The 15,131-nt window shown below is 49.9% G+C and overlaps 1 protein-coding gene across 3 annotated transcripts in view; it reads right to left on the minus strand.

Annotated features, from left to right (window-relative positions):
- Positions 1 to 445: 445 nt before the first annotated feature.
- OCRL (OCRL inositol polyphosphate-5-phosphatase) overlaps positions 446 to 15,131 on the minus strand; it is a 33,337-nt gene continuing 18,651 nt past the window's right edge. For 2 of the 3 annotated variants that reach the window (XM_077286514.1, XM_077286512.1), the window contains 10 exons: positions 13,861 to 13,996; positions 13,012 to 13,122; positions 12,711 to 12,876; positions 11,935 to 12,170; positions 9,388 to 9,411; positions 5,367 to 5,483; positions 4,998 to 5,082; positions 2,642 to 2,769; positions 2,454 to 2,565; positions 446 to 2,191 (listed from right to left, as the gene is read on the minus strand). In XM_077286514.1, the coding sequence (XP_077142629.1) occupies positions 2,067 to 2,191; positions 2,454 to 2,565; positions 2,642 to 2,769; positions 4,998 to 5,082; positions 5,367 to 5,483; positions 9,388 to 9,411; positions 11,935 to 12,170; positions 12,711 to 12,876; positions 13,012 to 13,122; positions 13,861 to 13,996 (1,240 nt within the window). In that variant the 3' untranslated portion in view covers positions 446 to 2,066. The remainder of the gene's footprint in view (positions 2,192 to 2,453; positions 2,566 to 2,641; positions 2,770 to 4,997; positions 5,083 to 5,366; positions 5,484 to 9,387; positions 9,412 to 11,934; positions 12,171 to 12,710; positions 12,877 to 13,011; positions 13,123 to 13,860; positions 13,997 to 15,131) is intronic. The other variant, XM_077286513.1, reaches the window with a different exon arrangement.

Raw genomic sequence — 15,131 nt, forward strand, 5'->3', positions numbered from 1 at the left:
GAGTACGAGTGCCCCACATTCTGGCGTCCAGAGGGGGTCTCATCACTAAATTAAATGCTATAGAATTGAAAGTACTTTGATTGGGGGAAATCTATACAATTCAGGGAGAAAACTCGATATGTATCAGAAAAGGGGCTGGATGTCCATGTCCTTGTAGTAAGCGTCTATCCATGTACGCCAAAGACGACGGCCCGTGTGACCATCAGGGTCAGGAATTCTGGGAGGCAGAAGGCGGTAGAGGTGATCAGAATAAAGAACAGCAGTAGCGCAGGTATGGAAAGGGCAGATGACAGTACATATTTATTTAACCCCGTCCCGACCTGTAAAATCCTCAAAAAATTGTAGCTTCCTGTAGAATTTATTTTGGACCTTACTCTACCTCCACTCAGACACATTACAGATTTCTACTTTCTGCATTTCCTATAAAACAAACAAAACAATTCACCAAATTTCCACCATATTTAATTCTTAAACCTAGAAAAATAAATAAAAATGCAAATAAAAAGTTTTAAAAGTTTAAAGACAAAACAAAAAAACACAAAAAAACAAAACAAACATACAATCTGAAGTTTAGCTTCTGAAATCGGCAAAGAAATCTGAAATTCTATTGTAAAGTGTCTTCAGGGCAAAAGCCGCATATAATGTTCAGTACTTTCGGAAATACTTTGCTTTAGCCGTCCTGTGCTCCAGTCACACTTAAAGCTGCAGGGAAGGGAAGCGTCAGCTAGGCTCAGCACTGCTGTATTGCATTGTGGACTTTGTAGTGCTCCAGGCTCTGATGACGGCAGCGACACTGGAGAACCCCGTAAATATCACAATGCACTCAGAATGTTCTCCACTGATACAGCAGGGGGGGTGGAGAAGGGATGAGAAGGTCAGAACAAAGAAAAAAAGAATCCAGAAATGTGAAAGCAGCTTTGGATGTGACTAGAGAATATAAAGCAAAACACTTCCAAACAGACAGAAACCAGCCACGATCATTTTGGTAATTTGGCCGCGTTGCCGGTTCCACATGGAGCTGGAGTCAAGCACGTCCGTCCAGCCCACAGTTTTTTGATTGGGGGAAAGGAATTTGGTAACAGAAATTCTTACTATATTTACATTAACATAAAAGGCAATAAATCTCCCAGATGTCGTCGTGTCACGTAGTGTTATAGCGGAACATTCCGGGGACAGTGATATAAAAGCCCCAGGTCGTACCATGTTGTGCTCCAGACCAGACCATGGCGGGCATGTACCAGTAATGGCGATTTACGCCACATTTCTAAACCATTTCCTACTCTGTACTTGTGCTCGTCCCTGCAACCACTGGAAACAAAGTTTCTACCGAAGACTTTTTATGTATTTTCGCCATTTTTCTTTCGAACGCAGCTTTCTGCTTCAGTCTCCAGGGGATTTTAACCCTCGCCGCACAAGGCGAGGTTCGAGTCTGGGGCTCAGAGAAACAGGGGTAGTGTTTTAACTGAATGTGTGAACTCATATAGAAAAAAAATGTGAAAAATCTCATTTAAGAGGGAGGACACGAAAAATCCTCAGAAAATACAATTAAATGCTCTGTCATGTCCTGGAGTCGGTGTGGTCTGTCTGTTCCTGGGAAACATGGAGACCCCCGATCCCGGCCCACATTCGGAGATAGGAGCCGGGCATCGCGCATACAGGACGCACCGTCATTTGTCACCCACGTTTCTCAGGAACAGCACTATTGAGACAGTGAATTTATTGGGAATTTTTGGTAATTTTCAAGGGTCAGCAATGGTCGTGGAGCGGAGCAGACTCGCCGTAAGCGTGGGCGCTATACAAGGGATGAAACAGGAGCGGACGTCACTTCATAAGTAGCATGGAGCAAGGGCACTTAAATAAGGGACACACACTGACACGGACGATGGCACCAGTGACGATACATAAATGTCCATGGAAAGGTCCCAAGAGGCGGCCGCCCTCCCCCCATCTTGTACACGGTACTCCGGCGGCTCTGGACTTTCCAGTCTCTGCAGCGTCACCTCCCCGCACAGAGCCGCAGCCTTGTGCCATGTGTTATCAGAAGTCCGGGGGAAGATTACAATGGCTTACTCCTCGTCACCTGCCAGCAGGAACCCCAGGATAAAAGTGCTGCCCCGCTGACGTTCGCTTGCCGTCTGCTTTCCTGCGAGATTTGGCGGAGGCCGGAGGAGGAGACTTGTGAATACAGTAGCTGCATGGGGGGGAAATGATAAGCAATTAGTCAAACAGCAAACAAAAAAACAACAAAAAAAACACCAAAAATTGCAGCTACAATCTGCTCACACATGGCTGCTTGCTGGTAGTGAATAGTTCTTGCTTGCATCTTGTTACAATGTATCACTGTACACAAACCTCTGTGTTACAAACATGGCAGCAGCACAAATTGTTGATACAATGTATCAGTGCTGATACAAGCTAACAACCCACCACTGTGAACAGCTGTCGGTCCTTACCGATCAGACTGGCGTTCAGATTGTTGTCGCTGGTGAACTTCAGCAGCTCTCGCAGAAATGACATCAAGTATCGGAATACGTTGCGGTGACACCGCGGCAGCTGGGAGATCACCTGCGGAGGGGGAGGGGAGCAGCGTTAGGAAGCCATGGACTGCAGGCGCTGTGACTGATTGATCGCGGTCACACACCTGCCGGCACAGCCGCGTGTCATGCGAACAGTCGATGCATCTCTGGTAGAGCTCGTAGCAGATCACCGGCTCCGGTAACGCCTCCAGGAAGATGAGCAGCGCCTCCGCTACAGAATGATTACTGCCGGCTGGGAGTGACGATAAGGAAACGGTAACAATGTACCAAATCCGAGCGACGAGGTCCCAGGGAGCACCGCATGAATAGTCATCACGGCAATATGCCGCAACACCGAGGAGATACAGTATATACTATAACATCACGTGCAGGAGCACACGGGGGTATATTTAACATCTGTGTATATATGGATGCGTGGGGGTTCCGGGCTTTCACAAAATGTCGGCGGAGCCCAAGCACCGCCGAACTTGCCGCACCAGCCTGGGATGGGATTTCCCGTAGGCCACTGCATCACAGCAATGGATGTGCGGGGGCACCAAGCTTTCTGAAAATGTTGTCGGAGCCCCCGCACCACGAGCACCGCCGAACCTGCTGCAGCAGTCTGGGATGAAAGTCATATCACCGCCGGACCACTGAACACCCCCAGGCTGTGACCACGCTCCACAAGCGCTGCCGATCCCCCCCCCCCCCCCCCCTTGTTGGTAAGCTGAATTCGGACTGTAAGACGGACCCCCCATTTGACAATTTTTTTTCCCTATTTTCCTTCTGAAAATATGGGGTGCGTCTTATAGTCTGAAAAATACAATACTGAAAGTTACAAAGTTACAGTGAGCGCTGCTGGGGCCATAATCCAGAACATAATGTCACCATAAACCGGCAACAACCAGGTGCTCCCCGCAAAATACCACCATGAACCGGCCACAACTAGGTGCTTCCCACAAGATTTCACCATAAACCAGCCACTGTCTGGTGCTCCCCTCAAGATATCACTATGAACTGACCGACCAGGTGCTCCCTGCAAGATTTCACCATAAACTGACCAAGACCAGGTGCTCCCCGCAAGATTTCACTATAAACTGGCCACAACCAAGTGCTCCCTGCAAGATTTCACCATAAACTGACCAAGACCAGGTGCTCCCCGCAAGATTTCACTATAAACTGGCCACGACCAAGTGCTCCCCGCAAGATTTCACTATAAACCAGCCACTGTCTGGTGCTCTCCTCAAGATATCACTATGAACTGACCAACCAGGTGCTCCCCGCAAGATTTCACCATAAACTGGCCAAGACCAGGTGCTCCCCTCAAGATATCACTATGAACCGACCAACCAGGTGCTCCACGTAAGATGTCACCATAAACTGACCAAGACTAGGGGCTCCCCGCAAGATTTCACTATAAAACGGCCACTGCCAGGTGCTCCCCGCAAGATTTCACCATAAACTGACCAAGACCAGGTGCTCCCCGCAAGATTTCACTATAAACCGGCCACGTCCAGGTGCTCCCCGCAAGATTTCACCATAAACCAGCCACTGCCTGGTGCTCCCCTCAAGATATCACTATGAACTGTCCAACCAGGTGCTCCACGCCAGATGTCACCATAAACTGACCAAGACCAGGGGCTCCCCGCAAGATTTCACTATAAACCGGCCACAGCCAGGTGCTCCCCGCAAGATTTCACCATAAACTGACCAAGACCAGGTGCTGCCCGCAAGATTTCACTATAAACCAGCCACGGCCAGGTGCTTCCCGCAAGATTTCACCGTAAACTGGCCACGGTTAGAAGAAGAAGAGTTGTCCAAGAGCCAAGGACACCAGTGGAGAGCTACAGAAAGGCCTAGAATCAGAAGGGACAATTGTTTTTCAGAAAACTATCAGTTTTGTCATCCTCCATGGCCTGTGTGCACGCTCACCCCACAACCTCCATGGCCGGTATGCACACTCACCCCACAATCTCCATGGCCTGTATGCATGCTCACCCCACAATCTCCATGGCATGTATGCATGCTCACCCCACAACCTCCATGGCCTGTATGCACGCTCACCACACAATGTCCATGGGATCTATGCACGCTCACCACACAACCTCCATGGGATGTATGCACGCTCCCTCTATGGGATGTATGCACGCTCACCACGCAAGACTCCATTGCTGAACAAAAACCATGTTCCAGAATGTTTACAATTTGCGCCACAACATTTAGACAAATGTGAGATACTGGGAGAGTATAGTCTGGTCCGATAAGACCACAATTTATCTCTCTGGCTGCCATAACACACCACGCTTAGAGGCCAAAAGGCACCGCATATCACCCTAAAAACACCACACCAGCACATAAGTAATGGATGTACGCGTATTTGTGGGTGTGGAGTAGATGTCGGCTTACAACCATTTTGCTCCTCAGATAATAGGCAACGTTATGTGACACGCTCAGTATTTTGCGGACTGCTCAGAAGGATACGGATGTTGTCTGGGATGCTCGTGTCCAGACAGTCGATGATCTGCTGCAATTCCTCCTGTTTTCCCGGAGTCTGGAATAAATCTTCCTGCAAGATAAAAGTGGATCAAAATAAAAACAGCACTCAAAGTAACCAATCAGGAGGCTGGAGGTAAGCCCCGCCTCTTGTTACCGCTCGTGTCTTATTAGTCAGGTGACTCGTGATCACAGAGGGGGCGGAGGTTATGTCACATGACACCTCTGACTCTGCTGACAGGTCATTTTTGAGTCATCTTATTGGCCCTTTTAGGCTGGCATTTTGCCTCCCACTGACATATACAGAGGTGCGGCCCGAACTTGTCAGATGAGGTGCAGTCTAATCCCAGAACAAACCTGGCGGCAGGCGTTCTTGTACAAGTGGTCCACCAGGAGCCACATCTCCTTGGGGATCTTCAGGGGCCTCTCGGCCGTGCCGTCCACCTCCTCCGACATCTGCAGGACGGCTTTCTCCTGGGGAAGACAGACGGCCATGGTAAGTGTACGGTATAGTGTATAGAAGCATGGGGGTGGAGGGGAGGACTGCGCACATGAATGGGGGTCTCTGCTGCACTTCAGCCTCCACGAGTGCACGAGGCCACCATACAGGAGCACTGACGAGACCGTCCTAAAAGTGGCACGTTTATCACCACATTGCTCATGGCCCGATAGACGGGGTGCAGCTTCACTCCAGCCACCTGAGATTCACCAAACTGTGGTGGAAGTATAATGCACAGGAGCGGGCACTGGGCCGTGGCCTTTCCTGGCTGCCCCTTGTCAGGCACGATAAAAAAAGGTGTCCAATAAATGTGGTGCAAGGAAAGAAAGATGGGGCTTTGGCTAAAATTTTCTAGGGTCTGACTCAGCCAGAAATGACAGTACACAAAGTGTCTGCAGGAGGCTGATAGACCAGCGACCGCGATACCGCCAGATGGTGATGCACCATTATCATACAAAATATTAAAAATCCTTGAGGTCCCTCATATCCCCCCCTCCCTCTTTTTTCTTTCCGGTACCTTTTGTCATAAGGAGACAGGAGCTAGCACTGAATGCTGCCTTTATGTAAGATGGAAGCACAAAGAGCTTAAGTACCATGGAAGGAGTCCTCTTCACGCCCAGGTAACTGAAGAGGGTGAGTATCCTCCATAGATAGAGCTGTACAATAGACCCGTCATTGAGGCAGGAGAAGTCCTTTTCAGAGAATTGGACAATAACATGGAGGAAGTCTTTTGTCCATAGGAAATACATTGTTCACGCAAGGTAAAAATTTTACACCTACACTAGAGACCTTTGCCCCCAGGGAAGTGATGTGTCTGCGACAGAAATAGGACTCCGAAAGGAAAGATCTGATATTAATGAAACACACATGGTTGGAACCAGGGTTAACTAGGTAAACAGATAAAGATTTTCTCATAATTATAAACCCTGCCAAACGGCCCCAAATCCATAGGGGCCACATAACCGGCAGCAGCTAGGCCATGTTTGGTCTGTAAGCGTAGATACAATCCCGATGCATAACACGGCATCAACCTCGACCTTCTGAGGTCGTCCGGACAGGAGTTATTGCATAAGCTGGGATTTCCTAAAATCATGAAGGGCTGAGACCAGCCCACAATCGGGCCCATAAGAGGTCATCACTGGGGGGTGTGGGTGAGAATCGGGGTCTGATAAAAGATCAATCCCAATTATGATCTGTGCTCCTGTAGAGAGATACACACCCATGTAAGGCTACTTTCACACTTGCGTCGGTAAGGGGCCGTCGCAATGCGTCGGCCCGACATACTGACACATGTTGTGAAAATTGTGCACAACGTGGGCAGCGGATGCAGTTTTTCAACACATCCGTCGCCCAGTCTATGTCCCGGGGAGGAGGGGGCGGAGTTCCGGCCGCGCATGCGTGGTCGGAAATGGCAGACGCGACGTACAAAAAAACATTACATTGAACGTTTTTTTGTGACGACGGTCCACCAAAACACAACGGATCCAGTGCATATCTGTGGCGATCCATCAGCAATACAAGTCTATGGGCAAAAAACGCATCCTGCGGGCACATTTGCAGGATCCGTTTTTTTTGTCCAAAACAACGGATTGCGACGGATGCCACACGACGCAAGTGTGAAAGTAGCCTTAGAAGGAATCCAGTTTATTGACAGCCCCCAAGAAGCGCTCTCCTTCGGCTAAACTGAATCGTGCCTGTAATCGGTGTAGTAAGTTCTCCTGTTAATCCCTTTTATTTTATGTAACTGTTTATGCAGTATTGTTTTGTCCCCTTTTTGTATATTTTTCATAAACAATGCCTCTCCTTGGATTAAATATAATATGTAATAGTTCTGTTCCATAAACTACACCCCGAAGGTATAAGCTACCGTAATCTGTGTCCAATCAGCCAAAACGGATTGGTGGTGGTGGCGAGTAGTGTGGGGTTATCGTGAAGTTAGTGTTGACTGTACCGAGGTGTATACATATATTCCTTGTGTTGGAATCCAGAGGTGTATACGCCGTACGCTCACGGATAATTTTCTGATAGTGGTGAGAGCAGCCTGTAGCCTTCTCTGGTGATAGTCAGCCAATCGTGTAATTGTCTGGACGATAGGGGGTAGCAGAGAGCTGGGGGCTCTACAAATCACAGTGGGTGGCACCCGCAACCTTCCCGGCCTGTGATATTGTGAAGCTGTGTGATTGACAAATTCTTCACAAAATAAAGCCAGTGACAACCATGATGGGCAAAGACGCCGCAGCGGAGATCATCCAGGTGGCAGGAAGGTTATCTGCATTAATCAATGACATCAGCAATAAATCCAATCTGCACTCACTTAATAAACGTAATCAGCTAGGCAATTTAACCCAGTGATAAGAGGCATAGCAGATAGGGTAAAAATTAACTTTTACGGTAATTCAGTAAACGATACAAAGTCCCCTTATGACTTATCAGAAAGCGCTATGTGCAAGTGAATGATAGACAGTGTGTGGGTACATATAATCCCGAATAATCAGAGGTCTCATGGCCTATAAGATGCAGCAAGGCTTCCTAGCATCGCCCCATTGGGTCCAGGAGCGCCAGACTGTGGGTGCAGTGGACGCACAATAGTTCTCTAATACACAGCTTCAATGTAGGAATAGGACTGGTCTCCTGCTCAGCGCTGTCACTAGTCTAAGCATGAACAGATGTAATTGGTAACCATGATTCTAGACATCTAACCTGAGGATACAGGAAACACAATCCAAGGGATTTAATGCTCAGATCACAGAAGACTATGTGTAGGACAATGGAAGGCATCCGCAACAGAAAATGGTCTGGTGCCTTTTATATAGGTGTATGTATACAGCTTGCTAAAAGGAACGTTCTCACCAAGTGTTCTCCCATGGGAGACAATGGCGAGGACGACCACCACATACCGAATATGGAGGACCAGAATGAAATGGATGGAAACTTCTGACTTTGCAGTAAATAATAAAAACGCCTTAACACATTCTCTCTCTCTCTCTCTCATTATTCTGGCATTTAGCAAATATTAATAATTATGGTAATCCTAATTGTCCTAAAATGGGAAAGGTTTATTCTGATTTCATGTCAGATATTGAGAAGAACCTGCAGATGTGTCTTTATATATAGTGGATGTAAGCTTCTGATTTAATCTCCCTATGTGCACATATCGCTATGGTCCATCTGTACCGCAGCGTCCTCCCCACCATCGCCCACCCGTATGATTTGTGGCAGCACAATGACGTTTTCATTTTCTCTACACCAGACATTAAAGCTTTTGACTGAAGGATTTAAAAAGCCTCGGAGCAGATAGAAACAATGTAACAATTAATAAAGATGCTAGGAGGCGCGGGGCATTGTTAGGCTCCACCACCACCCGGAGGCGCGGGGCATTGTTAGGCTCCACCACCACCCGGAGGTGCGGGGCATTGTTAGGCTCCACCACCACCCGGAGGCGTGGGGCATTGTTAGGCTCCACCACCACCCGAAGGTGCGGGGCATTGTTAGGCTCCACCACCACCTGGAGGCGTGGGGCATTGTAAGGCTCCACCACCACCCGGATGCGCGGGGCATTGTTAGGCTCCGGTGTTACCGGCTATGTGGGAATCAATCATGCGGCTGAGGTTTGTGATCCCTGGTGATCAGCGGCACGAGTTGTGATGCTCATCTTTGGTGGCCTCCAGAACATTACAGGTACAGGAGACTTTACAGGGTCCTTCCACAACTCCTCTGGGAAATCAGAGGTGTAACTGCTTCACATAAATCGCTCCGGTCAAAAGCTGTTTTCTACAAGATTAATGAAGCGACAAGAAAACGAGGATCCATAAAGCACAGATCACAAGTCACGCAGTGACGGACACACAGGGGTGCGGGCGGTATAGAGGGGGAGGTTACCTTCTCTGAGAAGTTGTCTTCTCCCTACGAGCAAAGCAGTAAGGAGGAAAAGAGGAATAAAAAAAACAATGAGACGGCACCGCCGGAGGAACACAGGAAGCAGCACGAGGAGACGGCGCCATCAGTGACATCATAGCGCTCTATAGGGGGAATCTGTGACATCACAGCGCTCTATGGGGGAAGATCGGTGACATCACTGCGCTCTATGGGGGGGAATCAGTGACATCACCGCCAGACCAATGCCCTAACCCCATAACTTCCCTCTCTAAAATCACTGAAGGACAGCTTGCTCATCTTCTCTCCAAATCACACCTCACCACTTGTGTGCTTGACCCCATCCCAACCCACCTCCTTCTCAACCTCACCACCACACTAATCCCATCCCTAACCCATCTCTTCAACCTATCACTAACTTCTGGTACTTTCCTCTCTGCTTTCAAACATGCCACAATCACACCTGTCCTCAAAAAGCCATCCCTTGACCCGAGCGCTATGTCCAGCTATCGCCCCATATCTTTGCTCCCATTTGTTTCCAAACTCCTTGAGCAGCACGTCCACGCTGAACTTTCCTCCCACGTCTCATCTAACTCTCTCTGACATCCTACAATCTGGCGTCCGTCCCCACTACTCCACCGAAACTGCCCTGACCAAAATTACTAATGACTTTCTTACAACCAAAGCAAACATTCAATTCTCTATACTCCTCCTTCTAGACCTGCCCTCTTCCTTCTACACAGTTGACCACTGCCTCCTACTACAGATCCTCTCTTCCTTTAGGGTCAAAGACCTTGCCCTATCTTGGATCTCCTCATTCCTTACCAAGTGCACATTCAGCGTCTCTCACTCCCACACTACCTGCTCATCCCACCCTCTCTCTGTTGGAGTCCCTCAAGGCTCTGTCCTAGGACCCCTACTCTTCTCAATCTATACACTCAGCCTGGGACAACTCATAAGGTCCTATGGCTTCCAGTACCACCTTTATGCTGATAACACTCAGATCTACCTCTCGGGCCCAGATGTCACCTCTTTCCTCTCCAGAATCCCGGAATGTCTATCAGCCATATCCTCCTTCTCCTCTCTCTTCCTCAAACTCAATGTGGACAAATCTGAACTTATCTTTCCTCCATCTCATAGATCTTCCTTACCTGACCTATCTATCACAATAAATGAATTTACACTTTCCCCTGTCCACAAAATCCGCTGCCTCGAAGTAACCCTTGACTCTGACCCATCCTATAAACTGTACATCCAAGCTCTCGCCACCTACTGTCGCCTCCAGCTCAAAAATATTTCCAGAATCCATCCTTTCCTGAACCCTCACTCTACCAAAATGCTTGTGCATGCCCTCATCATCTCCCGCCTCGACTACTGTAACATCCTCCTCTGTGGCCTACCTTCTAACACCCTTGAACCTCTCCAGTCCATCCTTAACTCTGCTGCCCGACTAATTCATCTCTCTCCTCGCTATTCCTCCGCTTCTCCCCTCTGCAAATCTCTTCACTGGCTCCCAATTTCCCAGCGTACCAAGTTCAAATGACTAATACTGACCTACAAAGCCATCCATAACCTGTCTCCTCAATATATCTCTGAACTAATCTCCTGATATCTTCCCTCACGTAATCTCCGGTCATCCCAAGACATCCTTCTCTCCTCCACACTTATTCGCTCCTCACCCAACCGCCTCCAAGACTTCTCCCGAATATCCCCCATCCTCTGGAATTCTGTGCCTCAACACGTCCGACTATCAACCACATTTGGATCCTTCAGACAGAACCTGAAAACCCACCTCTTCAGGAAAGCCTACAGCCTGCACTGACCACACGGCCACCTCAACACCATCGGAGCTACTGCAACCCCCGACCTACTGTCTCCTTCCCCATAATCCTGTAGAATGTAATCCCGCAAGGGAAGGGTCCTCTCCCCTCTGTATCAGTCTGTCATTGTTAGTTTACTGTAAGTGATATTTGTATTTGTATGTGACCTCTTCTAATGTACAGCACCATGGAATTAAGGGTGCTATATAAATACTGTAAATAATAATAAAATCATGGCGCTCTATGGGGGGGGGGGGGAATCGGTGACATCACAGCGCTCTATGGGGGGGGGGATCAGTGACATCACAGCGCTCTATGGGGGAAATCGGTGACATCACAGCGCTCTATGGGGGAAATCGGTGACATCACTGCACTCTATGGGGGAAGTTGGTGACATCACAGCGCTCTATGGGGGGAAATCGGTGACATCACAGCGCTCTATGGGGGGAAATCGGTGGCATCACAGCGCTCTATGGGGGGAAATCGGTGGCATCACAGCGCTCTATGGGGGGAAATCGGTGGCATCACAGCGCTCTATGGGGGGAAATCGGTGGCATCACAGCGCTCTGTGGGGGAATTGGTGACATCACAGCACTCTATGGGGGAATTGGTGACATCACAGCACTCTATGGGGGAATTGGTGACATCACAGCAAAACCATGTGGTGCCGATTTGCCTTAAGTAGTCCCCTTAGAAGAAACTCTACCGCCCCATAACAGACAGCGAGTCTCACCAGGTCGATGAGATTGGTGACCGGGATCTCACGGATCGGCCGCTTCATCCGGCACAGGGCTTCCAGGGACGTCCCGAAGGCGCTGACGAGGTAACTGCCGCTAATGGTGAGGAAGTAGTCCTTGCCCCGGTCCAGGTGCAGGACCAGGATGTCCTCGATCAGGTCTTGGCCCGAGTTCAGCAACGTCACCGAATCCTTACTGACATAAATGTCAAGACTGATCTCCACAGACTCATCTGTAACAGAAGACCCCAACATTAGGGATATAGTACCAGTGTACCTACGACACCAGTAATGGGGGGGTCCGTCTATCTTCAACACCAGTAATGGGGGGGTCCGTCTATCTTCAACACCAGTAATGGGGGGGGTCCGTCTATCTTCAACACCAGTAATGGGGGGGTCCGTCTATCTTCAACACCAGTAATGTGGGGGGTCCGTCTATCTTCAACACCAGTAATGGGGGGGGTCTGTCTATCTTCAACACCAGTAATGGGGGGGGTCCGTCTATCTTCAACACAAGTAATGGGGGGGTCCGTCTATCTGCAACACCAGTAATGGGGGGGGTCCGTCTATCTGCGACACCAGTAATGGGGGGGGGGTCCGTCTATCTACGACACCAGTAATGGGGGGTGGTCCGTCTATCTACATCACCAGTATTGGGGGGTCCATCGATCTACACCATCAGTAATGTGGGGGGGGATCAGAATCTAAACCACCAGTAATGGGGGTCCGCACGTGTAACCCCGGGGATGTCAGCGCAGTGCACGGACACTCACTTGGCTCCAGGTAGCCCTCGCAGGGCTCGGCTCGCAGCCAGGGCTTGCAGTACTGGGAGTCGTTCAGTTTGGGAATGAAGGAGAAGTGACATGGGACCTGACCGTCGTTCTGGATGACAAACTTCTCTTTCTGGAGCTGCCGGAATCGCACGAGATCGAACTTAAACTGCGAGACAGAAAGCAGGAAAATAAAGAAACAGGAAGGAGGAGCTGAAAGCTCAATGTACAACACGGGGTCATTACTGCCTCTCTCCACAGAGAGCGCCACATGTACAGAGAGACAACATGGCGGGTCGCTCACTTCTGTTCTGCTGAGCTTCAGGGATGGCAGGAAATCGTTCTCCATCCGATCCATCATCCGCACAATGTCCTCAAACGCTTTCCTGTATTTCCGCTCATCCACGACCTTAACCTGGAACAGGAAAGAGGATGGTTTACCGCAGCCTCGTCCGAAGGAGGGGACCCCCACCCACAGCCGCGTCCAAAGGAGGGGACCCCCACCCACAGCCTCTTCCAAAGGAGGGAACCCCCCACCCACAGCCTAGTCCAAAGGAGGGGACCCCCCCACCCACAGCCGCGTCCAAAAGAAGACCACCACCCACAGCCTCGTCCAAAGGAGAGGACCCCCCACCCACAGCCACGTTCAAAGGAGGGTACTGCCACCCACAGCCTCGTCCAAAAGGAGAAGACCCCCACCCACAGCCTCGTCCAAAAGAGGGGACCCCCACCCACAGCCTCGTCCAAAGGAGGGGACCCTCACCCACAGCCGCGTCCAAAGGAGGGGACCCCCACCTTAAGCCTCCTCCAAAGAAGGGGCCCCCCCACCCACAACCTCGTCCAAAGGAGGGGACCCCCCACCTTAAGCCTCCTCCAAAGGAGGGGACCCCCCACCTACAGCCTTGTCCAGACAAGGGCACCCCCACTTCACCATATAAACTCTCTACTTTCTGACAGTGAATAGAAACCTGTTTTATCCTGATACTTCTCACAGTTGAGTGTTTGTAACAGTTGCATCCCATCCAGACAATCCTCCCAGACAGAAGAGCAGCACTAGCCTCTCTCCTCTGCTGACGCTTTGTTACAATGTATCAGTGCAGGTATAGCTATATCTGGATAACCGTCTCCTGTCAGATCTCCTCACTGTTCTCACCCCGATGCTGAACAGCGAGCTGACGGGCTTGTGGTCGCTGGTCTTTAGCTCCATGTGGCTGCGGTACTTGAGCTGCTTGATGCTGCTTCCCCTCCACAGGACGCGGTCGCACCAGGCGGGCACCCGACACTTCCCACTGGGCGGAAACAGGACAGACATGATAAGGAGGGTCCAGGCACAGCGTTATCTGTAACCAGCACCGCTCTGTCCAGGGGTTGTCTCTGGTGTGCCCTTGAATGAGGCCGAGCTGCAATACCAGACAACACCTGCGCACAAGAGTGGCGCTGGTTTTAAAAAAATGTTATTCAGTGAAGCAGGATCACATTACACAGATGAAAAAAATGCAACAACACATTCAGCTCTGCTAAATCTGTAGAGCAGAGCGAGCAGTGCAAAGCTGAACCAAAGCCATAAATTTAGCCGAAGCCTCTCCAGTGAGACAGAACCTGCGGGACAAGCCGAGTCGCAGGAGAGTGCCGGCGGCTGGTAATGAACGCCTTGCTGTGACCGGTGTAGGGACACGAGCGAGGAAATGTGGAGACATCACTGATGAGGACACGGCACCTCCTGAATAACGTCACACACACGGGAACGCTGGACGGATTTGTATGCCTGATTTCACATCATGCATGACATCGCCTGTTCCCGGTGAGAAGAGGCGCCGAGGAGAACGCATCCACAGGCCTGGGGTCCAGCTAAAAACCGGCATCGCCGCTGGACCACGATGCCGCAAACAATTTTTCTCGAAATCTGACTTTTCCCTGGGAGATGGCTGCGGTTGACTAGAGGAGCCCCAGCCTGCAGGAGAGTGATCGGGGCGCCCGGTTTTAAATCAGTATAATTCTAGAATGGAAAGTTCTTCGACTTCTTAAAAAGATTTAGGCCCCGATTCATTGTTGGCTTTAAAGATAAGCAGAACATAGCGCGTCTCCACTCCAGTCCCCCTGCCATGGGGTATTGTTTAGGCATGATGGGAGTAGTAGTTTTACAACAGCTGCAGACCACATCGCTCCCCTTCCTGATAGTTTGCTGCAATGTATCAGTGCAGGTGGTCAGTATCTGAGGACTTGCCAGTCTGGATACAATGTAACAAACTCTCAATGTTTGCATTTCTCTAATGTATAAACAAGAATCCCCCCATTTAATGTTTTTCTAGGCGTAACCTGCGGCCCCCCCCAGCAGCTCCCGCTCCAGATTCGCCATTAAACCACTGGGGCTTTCAGGAGTCTGATGGGAGTCGGACTCCGGTGATATTTTCGGCTCGGACACCA

This window comes from Ranitomeya variabilis, chromosome 2 (genome assembly GCF_051348905.1).
Source record: "Ranitomeya variabilis isolate aRanVar5 chromosome 2, aRanVar5.hap1, whole genome shotgun sequence".
Lineage (NCBI taxonomy): Eukaryota > Metazoa > Chordata > Amphibia > Anura > Dendrobatidae > Ranitomeya > Ranitomeya variabilis.